General features: G+C 41.7%; 1 protein-coding gene across 3 annotated transcripts in view; it reads right to left on the reverse strand.

Moving 5' to 3' along the window:
* The window catches only part of deptor (DEP domain containing MTOR-interacting protein), an 86621-nt gene extending 70070 nt beyond the window's left edge, over positions 1-16551 (reverse strand). Inside the window, exons 1-2 of one of the 3 annotated variants that reach the window (XM_070890544.1) lie at positions 16413-16551; positions 15402-15601 (exon numbers count right to left, since the gene is read on the reverse strand). In XM_070890544.1, the coding sequence (XP_070746645.1) occupies positions 15402-15487 (86 nt within the window). In that variant the 5' untranslated portion in view covers positions 15488-15601; positions 16413-16551. Of the gene's footprint in view, positions 1-15401; positions 15602-16347; positions 16390-16412 lie in introns of those variants that run through there. The other 2 variants (XM_070890525.1, XM_070890534.1) reach the window with 2 other exon arrangements.
* Positions 16552-16762: the final 211 nt, after the last annotated feature.

The raw sequence follows: 16762 nt of genomic DNA on the forward strand, positions 1-16762 counted from the left end.
ACAGGGGCCAAATACTGCGGATGCTGAAAATCTGAAATAAAAGCAGAAAATGCTGGCAATAGTCAGCAGGTCAGGCAGTATCTCGACCGGAGACGTGAACTTTTTCTCCATGGATGATGCCTGACCTGCTGAATATTTCTAGCATTTTCGGTCTTCTCAAATGACTGTGTTTACCATCTGAAGCCTTGCAAGTCCAGCAGCACTCCCTGCACACTTAACTTTTTTAATCTAGTGCACCAAGCCACTACTTCAAAACACACACTCCAAAAGCTGAAATCCAAACTTACCTAAAAAGGTATCCATGTCCCTTTAAAGGAGCGCTGACAGTGTCTCTGCAGGGCTGCTCCACGCACTCGTGTGTATATTCAGGACACAGCATTATGGAGAGCGGGAACATCCTAATTGGCAGTAGTGCCCTCAAATCAGGCATTATACACCGATTGACGACTAATGAGATTTTAATTAGATCACTGACTCAGTTTAATGACCAAGTTATTGATTGAATAATGATGATTGAATTTACTAACTAAATATATTAATCACCACAATTAACAAAATTAGTGGCTCAATTTTATTTATATCTTGAGCTGTACCACTATGAAGTATTCTGGATAACTTGGAGTTGTGTAGGGTGGAGTTTGGGATGTCAACAAATAGGGGTTTCAGTCTGGAAATGATTAAGACATAGAAGGAAGTTTCAGCTACAGTGGGGATGAGGCAAGAGTGGAAATGGAAGTATGCAGTATTGCTAATTTACTAAACTGTTGCTTTCCCATTTTAAGGTCTGCTTCTGATATCTTGTAGAGTGCTTGGATCCTTCAGATACATTTGACAAAAACTTAGGTCTTTAACGTTGTATGAAAAGGGTTAATCGGACTACTTACAACAGCAGTGTCAACCATGTGGGAATTATATACATCTTTTATGCAATATAACATCCCAAAGGTCTCTCGATTCAGGAACCATTTCTTCAGATTGGAAAAATACGCATGTCATTCAGCTAGTTAAAAATGAAGAGGGAAGCTAGGGAATTCTAGCCCGGTTAGCCTAACATCTGTTTTCGGAAAATTGCTAGAGTCTATAATTATGGATAGGGTGACTGAACACCTCTCAAATTCTCAGTTGATCAGAGAGAGCCAGCATGGATTTGTGAAAGGTAGGACATGCCGGACAAAACTGATTGAATTTTTTGAAGAGGTGACTGAAGTAGTGGACAATGGTATGTCTATGGATGTTATTTATATGGAATTCCAGAAGGCATTTAATAAAGTCCCACATAAAAGACTGTTCACAAAGGTCAAAGCCCAGGGAATTGAGGGCAAATTACTGACCTGGTTAGGAAATTGACTGAGTGGGAGGAGACAGGCACTAGGGATAATGGTTGGTTCTCAAATTGGCAGGATGTGACTAGTGGTGTCTAGCAGGGATCTGTGTTGGGGCCTCGTCTTGTCACAGTATGTTAACTACTTGGATGATGGCATAGAAAGACATTTGCCAAAGACAAAAGGATAGGTGGAATTGTAGGCAGTGTAGATGAAAGCATAAAATTACAAAAGGGATATTGGCAGATTAAGTGAGTGGGCAAAACTATGGCAAATGGATTTCAATGTAGGCAAATGTGAGATCATCCACTTTTGAACCAAAAAGAACTGAACAGGGTACTTTCTAAATGGTGATGGCTAACAACAGTAGAGGTCCAAATAGACTTGGGGATTCAGATCCACTGATCATTAAAATGTCATGAACAGGTACAGAAAATAATTCAAAAGGCTAAGAACTTAAGAACTAGGAGCAGGAGTAGGCCATTTGAACCCTCGAGCCTGCTCCACCATTTAATAAGATCATGGTTGATCTGATCATGGACTCAGCTCCACTTCTGTGCCCGCTCCCCATAACCCCTTATCGCTCAAACATGTGCTATCTCCGCTTTAAATATATTCAATGACCCAGCCTCCACAACTCTCTGGGGCAGAGAATTCCACAGATTTACAACCCTCAGAAGAAATTCCTCATCCGAGTTTTAAATGGGCGGCCCCTTATTCTGAGACTATGTCCTCTAGTTTTAGTTTCACCCATGACTGGAAATATCCTCTCTGCATCCACCATGTCGAGCCCCCTCATTATCTTATATGTTTCGATAAGATCACCTTTCATTCTTCTGAACTCCAATGGAGTATAGGACCAACCTACCTTCATAAGTCAACCCCGTGAACCTTCTCTGAACAGCCTCCAATGCAAGTATATCCTTCCTTAAATACGGAGACCAAAACTGTACGCAGTACTCCAGGTGTGGCCTCACCCTATACAGTTGTAGCAGGACTTCTGCTTTTATACTCTATCCCCCTTGCAATAAATGCCAACATTCCATTTGCCTTCCTGATTACTTGCTGTACCTGCATACTAACTTTTTGGGGTGTTTCATGCACAAGGACCCCCAGGTCCATCTGTACTGAAGCATTTTGCAATTTTTCTCCATTTAACTTATAATTTGCTTTTCTATTTTTTCTGCCAAGTGGATATCCTCACATTATAATTCATCGCCAAATTTTTGCCCACTCACTTAGCCTGTCTATATCCCTTTGCAGATTGTGTGTGTCCTCCTCACAATTTTCTCTCCCACCCATCTTTGTATTATCAGGAAACTTGGCTACATTACACTCGGTCCCTTCATCCAAGTCATTAATTTTGATTGTAAATAGTTGAGGCACCAGCACGGATCCCTGCGGCAGCCCACTATTTACTGATTGCCAACCCGAGAATGACCCATTTATCCCGACTCTCTTGTGTTAGTTCGCCAATCCCATATCCATGCTAATATATTACCCCCAACCCGTGAATTTTTATCTTGTGCAGTAACCTCTTATGTGGCACCTTACTGAATGCCTTCTGGAAATCCAAATACACCACATCCACTGGTTCCCCTTTATCCACCCTGCTCGTTGCATCCTCAAAGAACTCCAGCAAATTTGTCAAACATGATTGCCCTTTCATAAAACCATGTTGATTCTGCTTGATTGAATCATGCTTTTCCAAATGTCCTGCTATTGCTTCCTTAATAATGGACTCCAGCATTTTCACAAAGACAGATGTTAGGCTAATTGGTCTATATTTTCCAGCTTTCTGTCGGCCTCCTTTTAAAAAAAAAAAATTGGGGCATTACATTACATTACAAATTGCGGTTTTCCAATCTGCTGGGATCTCCCCAGAATCCTTTGGCCTTTATACCTGGAGGACTAGAATACAAGGGGGTAGAAGTTATGCTGCAGCTATACAAAACTATGGTTAGACCACACCTGGGAGTACTGTGAATAGTTCTGCGCAACACACCTTAGGAAGGATATATTGGCCTTGAAGGGAGTGCAGCGTAGGTTTACCAGAATGATACCCAGACTCCAAGGATTAAGTTGCGAGGAGAGATTAAACAAATCAGGGTTGTATTCCTTAGAATTTACAAGGTTAAGAGATGATCTGATCGAAGTTTAAGATATTAAGGGTAACAGATTGGGTAAAGAGAGAAACTATTTCAGTTGGTTGGGGATTCTAGGATTAGGGGGCATAGTCTAAAAATTAGAGCCAGACCTTTCAGAAGTGAAATTAGGGAACACTTCTACACATAAAGGGTGGGAAAAGTTTGGAACTCTCTTCTGCAAACAGCAATTGATGCTAGATCAACTAATAATTTTAAATCAGAGATGAATAGCTGTCTGCTAACCAAAAGGTATTAAGGGATATGGGGCAAACGCAGGGTATCGGGGGTTATGTCCCAGATGAGCCATAATCTCATTGAATCGTGGAGCAGGCTCGAGGGCCTGAATGACCTACTCCTTTCCTATTTTCCCCATACTGTGCAGTGGACCTTTGGATAGTAATCAGGCAACATAAAGAACAGACCATGAAATCCCCCTGGTCTATATGGCTCAATGCTGCACCTTGTAATTCACAGCTATTGGCAGGGGGGGGGGGGGTGAGCAAAAGTGATTAGATACAGGTAGGACAAAGAGCATAATGAAGATAGAAGTAATCTCAATAATCAGATGGACTACATTGCTTACAAGGTGCTATACTAGATGCTCAATACTTATTTTGGCTGTGCCATTCAAAAGTCAGCAACAAAATATCTGCTTGTTGAATTTGTATACAGTGCATCGTACCTTCAAATAATACAGCAGAATTTTAAGACAAAGGAAAATACACAATCAGCCACAGCCCACATTGTAATTAGGGGCAGGTTACAACAGAGGACGCACTCATTTAAGTTCCTGCAGCTCAGCTGATTATCCAAGCTCATCATAGGTCATGCCATTGTATTATGCAAAGGTTTTTTTAAAGTTACTGTAAGCAGAAGAACAGGTGTACATGTGATCACAGGGGGTTGACTTGTGATTACGATTTCCACATTTCTTTTAAAAAGAAAACAAGCAAAAATTCTATGAAATATCTAGTGTATTCCCTCTGAGGGAATGAAGATTTTTCAGGTATACCACATATAGGGCTACATTTTCCACTTTTGTGCAGATCGCCCAAAAATGGGCGTTATTGCTGGCGTGGGCGGTAAATATGAGTTTTCAGATCGCTGGATTATTGCCCATTTTCAAACCCCCTAGTTTCCATTAAAAAAAAATGGGCATTACCGTGAGCGATCTGAAATGGGCGTTAGCGTTAGATCTCTCTGACCACCTGCTGTAAAGTGTTGCCGACCATAGCAATGGCATGGCAACACTAGTTTCCCGCATTTCAGGATGTCAGGGGTCATCATTACATGCGCAGAAGAGACAGAGAGAGAGGGAGCAGAGAGGGACCGAAAGCGTGTGGGGGTGTGGTGTGTGCTTGTCTGGCTGTTGTGGGAGATTCACCAGCAGCAAAAAGCCTACTAAGCACCAAGAACGTAGTTGGCATTGAGTTTTTGTCCAAAAGATAATATACAACATGGAAGGGATGGAGACAGCCCTGGAGTTGTTAGCCAGGAACACTGGTGGCAGAGGGCTCCCAGAGCACAGCACTGCACCCCAAGGTGCCGCACCCCCATTGCCAACGACACGAGAGCCATGTGGAAGATCTTGTTTCTGGCTGGGAGCACGTTCCCACCTCGGGATCGTCCACTCCCGTATCTGTCCAAGCAGCGGTTCTGCCGTCATCCCCCCCAATGAAGCAGCGTCTGAGGAGCTCCTCGGCCAGGCGGCTTGGAGTCAGGAGGGGAAGGGGAAGGGAGAAGGAAAAAGTGAGGTGTATGGCCGCAGGTGTTGTCTGGGGCATATTTTTAAGGTTGCTGCTACCTTGTTGGTTTGCATTTATGTTCTTTTTGCAGGAAATGGGGATCATTGTAATGATGCAAGTATGAAATTTGTTGTGGGGTGGGGCAGGGTGTTTTTTTTTTAAAAAACAGATATACTTATGATTTCAGACAAATGGTCGGATTAAATGTTTTTTTATTTAACATAACCTTGTTGTGCATTGTCTCAGATAGCTGCACCATTACATACTGGTGATTCCTTAACATGAAAAGGTATAATTACACTTAGTTTAATTTGATTCAAGTCATCACCAAGGTGATGCACACCATTGATGTATGACTTGCACACCCAGCAGTGTTGCAGCTTTGTAAATACCACCAAAGTTCTTTCAGGCAAATTGCTCATTTATGAGCTGCTGACCTAAGAGTCTTGCAGCTATGTAGCCACCACGAGCCCTTTCCTGCAGTCGGGGGGGGGGGGCATGGTTTCATAGTCAGCCTGATTTTCTGGCTCGAGGTCAGCATCCACCTCCTCGTACCTCTCTCCTGAGGTGGACCGCAAGACCCTTCTGGCAATTCTTGCCCCCTCCCGATAGCCAAGTTGTGCAGCATGGAGCACACCACCACGAATTGAGCTACCTGCTCAGGGTGGTATTGGAACTCGCCTCCTGAGTGGTCCAGGCATCTAAAGCGCTGTTTAAGCACTCCAATGGTTTTCTTCACGATATTGCGAGTGGATATGTGGCTCTCGTATCATATCTCGGCTTCGGTGTGGGTGTCACGCAGGGGCGGGGGTCATCAGCCAGGTGGCCAGGCCATATCCTGTGTCACCAAGCATCCAGCATTGACCTTGTGGCTGACTGGTAAACATGTCAAATACAGCGCTCTCATGCAGGATGAGAGCATCATGGATTCTGCCCGGAAATTTAGCATTCACTGCCATAATTATTTGCTGGTGTCGATCTTCAGGGAGTGGAATCACTTGCGGTTCCTAAAAACCTCTGCATCCTGAAAAGGTGCCCGCACGGCGATGTGCGTACAGTCTATTGCTCCCTGCACCTTGGGGGAAGTCAGCAATTTGGTAGAATCCTAAAGCCCTCTCAGTCTGAGTCTCCCTGGTCATGGGGAAGCTGATAAAGTCCATCCTACGTGCGTAAAGGATTTCAGTGACCTGTCTAATGCAGCAATGTGTGGCATGCTGAGATAAAGCACAACTGTCGCCAGCTGAGGCCTGAAAGGAACCCGACGCGTAGAACAAAAGTGCCGCGGTGACCTTGACTTCGACAGACAATGCAGTCCTGATGGTGCTAGCAGACTGCAGATCTCCCCTGATGAGCTGGCATATCTCACTGATTGCGCTTCCACAAGGAGGTTGTCTCCTAAGGCAGGTGGTGTCGGGCAAGTTGAGGTAAGACTGCTTCTCCCTTTAAGTGCAGGAGGAGGGGCGGGGGGGGGGGGGGGGGAGGTGTAAAGTCTGGTCCTCCTCATCAGTCTGGCAAGTCTTACATTAGGCACATAACGCTGTCGAATGTACCTCTGCCATCTCGAGTCTGCAGCATGTGAGTGGTCATCAAGACAGGCTGAGAAATGACAGCTATTGGAATGAGGCCCATCAATATTACACCGATAGTGGGGACATTTATTGTTCATTCAAAGACACCTAAAGTAAATTCCAATTGTCCACAGTATGATAAGATGTTTGTTCAGATGTTCACATGACCTCCAGAGTACATCCAAACTCCCCCAAAGTTGAAGCAGGGCAGCAGTGATGCGACCGGAGATTTAGAAAATGGTGTCCATACCGCTGAGAGTAGTTCTGGTCAGTTCAACTTTTTCACAGCGGTTTTTTCGGCGAGCGATATTGTCGGCGAGACGCCGAAAATAAGGATGGGTGATTTTCTGGGCGTTCGTTTCGGCAAATGTTATCTTTACGACAAAATCAGTGGCCGGGCAGCATGATTAAATCTCGGCGTTAATTACGTGCCAAAAGTAAGGCTGGGCGATATTATGGGCGTTGGTGTCACACATTCTGATCTTTCCGCCCAAAGAAAGTGGGCAGGCGGTATTATTTTTTTAAAATCAGTGTTACGTACATGCCAGAAGTGACCGAGAAATGGGCGTTACTTTCCATTTTGTGGTTAAATGGGCGATATATGGGCGTTAGACCTCATTTCAGCATTAAAATGGAAGTTAAGTGGGCAGCGGGCATGCAAAAATAATGAAAAATCTAGCCCATAGATTAAATCTATGCTGTTAACGGGCATCAGGCCACATCCTAGTCAGAGCTGAAAATAGCCATCCGAAGTGTTTGCTATCATTTCGGACCATGATTGCAAGAGTTATCATATTAGATTGCATTCTAATGATTAATGATATTAAATTTAGACCACTTCCCAAATGACGCATTGGGTATATCTACCATTTGGTATGATGCAGAGCTATACAAATCAGGAATGTTTCAGTTTGAACCCCAATCTTCAGAGTTTGGAGATCTCAGGAGTGTTTGGACACAAGAACAAACTTGCATTTATATCGAGCTTCAGCACATTTGGACACCCTTTGCACTGCACATGAAATGGATTAATTTTTTTACAGCAAGTGTACAGCACAGAAACAGGTCATTCCGTCCAACTTGCCTGTGCCGGCATTTAGGCTCCATACAACCCCCCCTCCCACCCTACTTCATCTAACTCCATCAGCATATCCTCTATACATTTCTTCCTCATGTGCTTATCTAGCTTCCCCTTAAATGCATTTATGTTATTTGCCTCAACTACTCCTCGTGGTAGCGCGTTCCACAATCTTAGCACGCTTTGTGTAAAGAAGTTTCTTCTGAATTCCCTATTGGATTGATTAGTAACTATCTTATATTTATGACCTCTAGTTTTGGACTCCCCCACATGTGGAAACATTTTCTTTCTATCTAGCCTATCAAACTCTTTCATTACCTTAAAGGCCTCCATCAGGTCACCCCTTAGCCTTCTCTCTTCTAAAGAGCCCCAGCCTGTTCAGTCTTTCCTGATAGTGATATCCCCTCAGTTCTGGTATCAGCACTGGGAATGTTTACACCTTATCCAATGCCTCTATATCCTTTAAAATATGGAGACGAGAACTCCAGATGTGCTCTAACCACGATTCAATACAAGGTTAACATACGTCTCTTTTTTTCAATTCTATCCCTCTAAACCCAGTGATTAGTTTTCTTTTATTATGGGCTTATTAACCTGCATCACTACTTTTAATGATTTGTGTATCTGTACCCCTGCAGCCCTATACTCCTCTAGCCCATTATCCAAGCAGTATCTGGCCTCCTCATTCTTCCTACCAAAATGTACCACTACATACTTATCCATGATGAAATTAATTTGTCAATTACACCCATTCTTCAAGCTTACTAATAGCTTGCAAAATGTTGTTACATTCTTCCTTGTATTAACTACACCTCCTAATTTGGCGTCATCCACAAATTTAGAAATTGTATTATTTTTTCCAGAGTCCAAATCATTGATGTAAATTCTGAACAGTGGTCCTAGTACTGACCTTTGCCAATCTGAGTAGCCACCCTTAACCCCTACTGTTTTCAGTTTTGTTGCCAGCTTTCTGTCCATTCTGCTACATGTCCCATGACTCCACAAGCTCCAACCATAGTCATGAATCTAAAAATGCGGTACCTTATCGAATCCAAAATATATTACATCTACTGTATTACCTTTGTTACTTATTCAAAAAATTCAATAAGTTGGACACTTGAAATACATGCTGACTACATAAGAAATAGGAGTAGGCCATACGGCCCCACGAGCCTGCTCCACCATTCAATAAGATCACGGCTGATCATCGACCTCAACCCCACTTTCCCGCCCGATCTCCATATCCCTTGATTTCCCAAAGTCTCCAAAAATCTATCTATCTCAGCCTTGAACATATTCAGAGACTCAGCATCCACAGCCCTCTGGGGAAGAGAATTCCAAAGATTCACAACCATCTGAATGAAGAAATTCCTCCTCTTCTGTCTTAAATGGCCTACCCCTTATCCTGAGACTATGTCCCCTAGTTCTAGACACTCCAGCCAGGGGAAACAACCGCTCAGCATCTACCCTGTCACTCCCCTTCAGAATCTTGTATGCTTCAATGAGATCACCTCTCATTCTTCTAAACTCCATAGAGTATAGGCCCATTTTACACAATCTCTCATCATAAGACAGCCCTCGCATCCCAGGATTCAATCTAGTGAACCTGTGTTGCATTGCCTCCAAGGCAAGTATATCCTTCCTTAGATAAGAACATAAGAAATATGAGCAGGAGGAGGCCATTTGGCCTACTCCACCATTCAAGATCATGGCTAATCTGATCTTGGCCTCAATTCCACTTCCCTGACTGCTCCTCATAACCCTCGACTCCCTTATCATTCAAAAATCTGTCTATCGCCATCTTAAATATATTCAATGACCCAGCCTCCACAGCTCTCTGGGAGTAGAGAATTCCAAAGGACACCAAAATTGTGCACAGTACTCCAGGTGTGGTCTCAGCAAGGCCCTGTACAATTGAAGCATGACTGACTTACTCTTATACTCTAACCTCCTTGCAATAAAAGGACAACGTGCCATTTGCCTTCCTTATTGCTGGCTAAACCTGCATGCTCGCTTTCTGTTTCCTGCACAAGGTCACCCAAATCTCTGAACACCAACATTTAAATGTTTCTCACCATTTTTAAAAAATTCTGTTTTTCTATTCTTTCTACCAAAGTGAATAACCTCACATTTCCCTACATTATACTCCATCTGCCACCTTACTGCCTGCTCACTTAGTCTATCGATATCCCTTTGCAGATGCTTTGTGTTCTCCTCACAGGTTACTGTCCCACCTAGCTTTGTATCATCAGCAAACTTGGGATACATTATACTCAGCCCCTTCATCTAGGTCATTAATAGATTGTAAATTACTGAGGCCCCAGCACTGATCCTTGCAGCACCCCACCGCCAACTTGAAAAAGACCCATTCATCTCAACTTTCTTTTCTGTCCGTTAACCAATCCCCTATCCATCCTAATATATTACCCCAATCCCATGAGCCCTTATCGCGTATAACAACCTTTAATGTGGCACTTTATCAAATGGCTTTTATAAATCCAAATATATTATGTCCGCTGGTTCCCTTAAAATCCAAATATATTATGTCCGCTGGTTCCCTTTTATCTACCCTGCTAGTTACAACTATTTTTGTAAAACATTAGTAAAAGTGCACCCTTTAAGGAGGCAATAAAACCAACAAATTAAACTTTTAACATTAAAGGATCAAATTAAAATGTGTTTGCCAGGCATGATAATGCACTCCAGTCCCTCCAGCGCCAACTGCTCACAGAAGGTAGTGAGCGTACCGGTGGATACCGCGTGTTCCATCTCCAGGGATACCCTGGCTCGAACGTAACCATGAAGAGAGGCAGGCAGTCGGACTGAACGACCCTCAAAAAACTAATACATTTAAACTATATTAACTCTGTCTAATCATGTTATGATTTTCAAAATACCCTGCTACCACTTCCTTAACGGATTCCAGCATTTTTCTGATGTCAGGCTAACTGGTCTGTAGTTTCCCATTTTCTCTCTCCCTCCTTTCTTGAATAGCGGTGCTACATTTGCTACCTTCCAATCTGCTGGGACTTATGTGGCACCTTATTGAATGTCTTTTGGAAATCCACTGGTTCCCCTTTATCTACCCTTTTAATTACATCCTCAAAACACTGTCAAACACGATTTCCCTTTCATTGAACCACGTTGACTCTGCCTAATCATTTTATGATTTAAGAGCCCAGTTATCACTTCCTTAATAATGGATTTACCACCATTTATTATATTTTGTTTTGTAACTGTTTTTCTATTACATCATTGAGTAAAGATTCCATTATCTTTCCTACCACTGACATTAAGCTAGCTGATCTATAGTCCCCTGGACTTGTTCTACCTCACTTAAAAAATATAGGAATCAAATTAGCTCTCGTCCTCGAGCACTATAGCCTCTGCTATCTCCTCCCTAATTTTTAACATGCGCAAATGTATCCTCTCTAAGTTTGATTAGTTTATCAATTGTATCCCCTTTTCTATTTTAAATGCCTTTATATCTTTTTTGATCTCTTCTAATGTCATACCCATCTAGTTAGTCTCCCTAGCAAATACTGAAGAGTAGAAATTGAAGAGTAGTCACAGTTATGTAGACAAGTGCAGTAGCCAATTTGAAATTCATCAAATGAGATGAATGACCAGTTTTAGTAGTTTTGTTGATGGGAATAACCAGGACAATCGGAGAACTCCCATTTCTTACTATAATGCCATTGTGGGATTGTTTATGGCAGACTTCGTCCCTCAACAGAATTAGATTGGTACAGTCCCCACCATTTAGAGGGCATGGTTGTGCGAACGCAATTTGTCCACAATACACTATGGCCAGCATAACTTGGCAAACGAGATGCTAAGGTAGAGGGCAACACAAAGTGAGACCGTGCTATCTTAACAGACGCAGAAACCGCTGGCCAAAATATGGGTTACTTTCCATTTTTTTAATAACTTGTATTGCTTCTCAACATAAGTGGAAAAAAAGAATCCCAAGAAGTGCTGTTACTTTCAAGTACATTTTATCAGAATTTGATTATATTTTTAAAAGCATTTATACTTTATTTATTTATGTATGCTTCTTTGTAATTTAATTATCTGGACCCAGCCAAAAATATGGTCGTTTATTTACATAAGAAACATAATAGGAGCAGGAGTAGGCCACCTGGCCCCTCAAACCTGCTCCGCCATTTAATAAGATCATGGCTGATCTGATCATGGACTCGGCTCATGGCATTGTTTCGATTCTTGATCATTACCCGGTGACCCTGTTTTGAAAGTTCATGAATAGGTGCAGATATGAGCTGAGAATCGGAATATGTTTAGCTGCGATACCGTTGCCAAATAAACTCTCAACACTTACAATCACTGACTTGGTAGGGAAGCTATTTTACTCCATACAGTGTTAATATTGTGGAAATAATGCTGCAAAAAGTAAGGAACAATGTGGCGTATTCACTGCAAGTCAGAGAATACTCAGTTATAAGGACAGGAGTGTTATAGCATGTATTGCACAACGTATGATCATATATAGTTATGTTTAACTTTACCACAATGTCTAATTGCTGTGTGTTATTGAGGCCAGCTTGAGACGAACTGTTCCTACAAATATCCCACGGTCAATTAAAGGCCAGAAAACAACAGAAAATGACTGTTTTTTTTAAAAAAGTGTGTGGTATTGAAATTTGCATGTGTAAAGTGTGATACCTGAATTGTTAACACATCTCAAGACATATTAAATGTGTGTTGCGATTGTTACAGTCTCAAATGAGTTAACAGTCTGTCGGTTTGCACTGTCGTCAGTAGAAACTTTTACACCAGAGTTTAGTCTACTATACATTTTCTTTTAAAATCAGTATCATTTCAATGGGCATACAATGCGCCTCAGTCCTCCGCTCAATGTTTTATGTAAGTCAGCACCTATAAAATCGATCGAGATATATATATATATATATAATATATAAAAAGGCCAGTTTGTCACAGTATTGTAAGGGCTATCACCACCTGGAAAAATCTACTCCAGCACCTGAAGGAGAAAAAGAAAAAAAAGTTACATATTTAAGCTAGATGGACCCTATGGTCCAAGCTCCCACGTGAAGGATGACCACTTCAGGTGAGATACCATACCTCAAGAGTCATGAGATGGCAAATTGAAGAATACAATCATTTTAAATATCCATCTCATTTCTTACATTACTAATGTCGTTCCCAAGTAAACATTAGATTGCGGTAAAATTGGTAATGATTAGACTTTAATACACATAGCACACAGACAATATTCCCACCAGGTACTCGTAACACTATATAGAATGTTTTGGCCATTTAAAATGATCTCTAACCTATTCTGCCACTCCTGGAGGAGAGGCACATTTGCTGTCTGATAGTGAGAGAGACAAAGATGCAGCAAATGATTTACACAAGGATGTTGTTAACAATGTAAATTCATAACATTTATATAGTGTTCAATTAAATTTGTTTTAAGTACAGCTTATTGATTCAAAACTGTACACAAACACAGTATCTGAGAGAGAACGAGGAGAAGAAGTGAGAGGAAAAAAAACTAAACTATCCAGAAATTCAAATAAAATCAGCAAAGAGGTGTATACTCAAAGAAATTGAATTGAACTCATTGTTTCACATCTTTGGGTTTTATTTGCATTAAGGAGGATGGTTAATAACCTATGTTGTATAACTAAAAGCATGAGAAACATTGAGAAATGGGCATTAGGCTCATCAAAATTCATCCCTCCAGTAATTCTGAAATTGAGAGTGAAAAAAATCGGAGCACCAGTACTCACCCCAAAAAGGTATCGGATGAGCTACGAGGAATTATTCAAAGTTAAGCTTCCACCCTCTTGAAAGCAGATAGTTCGGAGAGGCAAATGTTACCTCATTGGAGGTATAAACAAATACTGCTTGTTTGAAGGCAGAATATATTTCAAATTAAGCTTGAAAAACAGAACCATAGGACATACATTTAAATTAGTGGGAATTAATTTAAAATAGATATCAGTGATACATGTTGTAATATTCCCCAGGCAGAGTAGTGGAAGCTAAAACCTTCAAAATGAAGCTTGATAGTACAAAATTTAAGAATGATGATACTGGAGAGATGAATTTTGATGGGCCTAATGCCCATTTCACTCGATGTTTCTCATGCTTTTATTTATACAACAACCTATCCTTCTTAATGCAAATAAAACCCAAAGATGTGAAACAATGAGTTACATTAAAATTGAGTAAACACCATTACTCATTTAATTTAATCCCCCTCTAAGAGATGAGGGAGTGAATGGCAGCAAACATACATGATTTTAGTATAATCAACCTGCCAAATCAGGTAGGTCATCAGATAGTTGACTGCACATTAATTGCACCGATGCTGCCTCTAAAATCTATTAAAAGTGCTTGTTGTCTCGAGTTCATTGTTAACCAACATGATTTTTTTTTTTAAAATAGCACAAAATGAATTTTGTGAAACAATGCTATTTCCAATATATACATTTAGTAATCAACCATTTAACAAACAAAAAACCCCAGAAAACACAGGGTATCTTATCAGATACAGGTAAACCTGTTACCTAACTCTGGTCATTAATAGTACCTTAATAAATCTAACTTAATAACCCAGAAAAACACACTCCTGAATCAAGTTGGCAACTTCCGCGATTGCTTCCCTCCCCTCCAATGCTCAGTATCATCTGGTATGATATTGAGCAATATAGACAGACAACATGGTTTACCCATGACGATTGAGGGGGTTGCTCGTGCTCAAGAATTTAGGAAAGGAAAGCACAAAGTTGGAAAAATAATTAGTGTAACAGACAGAGAGATTCAATCATCCATTTTTCAAATCCTCTACTACAAATATTTTTATGGCAGAATCACATTTTAGAATTCCAGTTGGGTGCATCAAGTGCTGGTTTCTAAGTCTTGTACTTTGGTTTTATTTATGTTGAATTGTAAAACGATTTAAAAAAGGGACCACAGTATTAAAAATTTTGCCAACTAGCTATTTTTAATTGCCTAACATTCCAAGTATTTATCAGAATAGAAATAGATTAAAAAAACATTGGGGGGGGGGAGAAAGAGCCTACTCATTAAAGTTCTTCATGACGGATTGGAGGGGTAGGAAAACAATTCCCACATCACATACAAATTACAAAATGTTGCATTTGATACAACATATGTAGACAAAAATTAATGTGACAATGACATTAAAGGTAATAGCCCTGTAGTACAGAGATCAATTTAGAATTTCTAAGTAATTGAAAACAGAAAAATATCGAAAAACTTACTTTAATTTGTGTACTAATGGAACTTTTTTTTTTAAATGTAGGGCTTTTACCCATAACCACAAGCACTTTCCACACAAGGACAACATGCCCGAGATACACTTGGCGGAAAACGCCAGACAGCAACAGTAACAATTCAGCTCGTATATAAATAGAAGCTGGCTCAATCAAAAACCCTTTCCTTCCATGTGGAAAGAGGGAAGTGACACTGAGGGAGGAGGAGCTTTCCCCCACCCGTAATATGCAGCATCCAGAAAGAAGCAGTCCTACCTTAGCTGCTCCCCAGTGATTAAAACCTCGGCCATGTGCTCAAGATCAGCAGTTTTCTTCTGCATGGCGTTACCGACTCCTTCCATTTCCAGAATCTCCAGGAATGCAGCGCCTTGTGGAGGGGAGGAGAGGAAAACTCTTTTGTACCTTCCCTTTGAAACGGCTTGCTGCGGGAACTGGCCGGCGCCTTGTCGCCGCCCCTAAGGAGTTGAACACAAACACTGCTCAGTATCGCGCGGTGAAGTTACAATGTCGCGGACCGCGCCGACACCGAGAGTTTTCAAGGAATTGCGGAATGAATCCCCGGGGTTATTTGTTGTGTATAATACCGATCTTTTACTCGAACAAATATGTGTTGACATCGACACCAACAAAGAAAGCACGATTCTCATCTTCACTAAGCCCCAATTTCCGCCTCAATAAATACTCATTAAACCTCAATTAACCTCTCGCCATCTAGAAATCAACCCATCCCCTTCAACCCAAAATCTGATTCCAAGCAACTTTCGTGCAGCGCGGCCTATGAGCCAGTGCAGTGTGCCAGGGGGTTTGAAGCCTTGCTGCAGTCACGCCTGCCCGGAGCTCAGCACAAACCCCTCACGCAATGTCCCTGAAAGTGCTCACTGCACGGACACACACCGGAACTCGCCGCCCTGCTGCAACTAACGCACTTTGTTAAATCTCCCCATTCAACATTCATGAAACTTGCATTTAACTCAAGCTTCACATTCCACAACACTGCCCGTATGCAAATGTCTTAATCGTTGCATTGCCCGAAACCCTTGAACCACTTTCTATTCGGCGGTGGCTTTGGCACAAAGGTTCACACAATGTACTTTGGCACGTTCAATGCCATTTCTCACCCAAATACACATTTACCGCATTGCTCCCCTCCTGCCTCCCCCTCCTCGACTAAAAGCAGCTTTTAAAAACACACCAGTCATACCGCCTTAATCTCGAACCAGGGCTCTGCTTTCTTACGTTCGGTTATAAAGAAGGAATTGTGCTTACAATCTCCCAGTCAACTGCTCGCTCTCTGATGCAAGTTTCTCAGCTGGATTTCCAGACTCTCGGCTCCCGAACTGCCTCCGACCCAGAGACTGGATCCACCTCCCGCAAAACACGTCACCCGCCCACTGAAGCCGCACTGCCAGTTCCAAACCGCGTGTTGGCCGGTCCCCATGAATACTAAAGTAGGTAGGTGGCAAACAGTATTTTTATCCAAAAATCTAGACCAATTAGGCACAACTCTTTTGGGGAGTACAAATAAACATTAGATCGAGTGCCCCCCGATCTGGGGGACACTCCAGACACTTATAACAGCCCTCTTTTTTGTTTTTTTGTAGTGTTTTTTTTAGGGC

This window comes from Pristiophorus japonicus, chromosome 1 (assembly GCF_044704955.1).
Source record: "Pristiophorus japonicus isolate sPriJap1 chromosome 1, sPriJap1.hap1, whole genome shotgun sequence".
Taxonomy (NCBI): Eukaryota; Metazoa; Chordata; class Chondrichthyes; family Pristiophoridae; genus Pristiophorus; species Pristiophorus japonicus.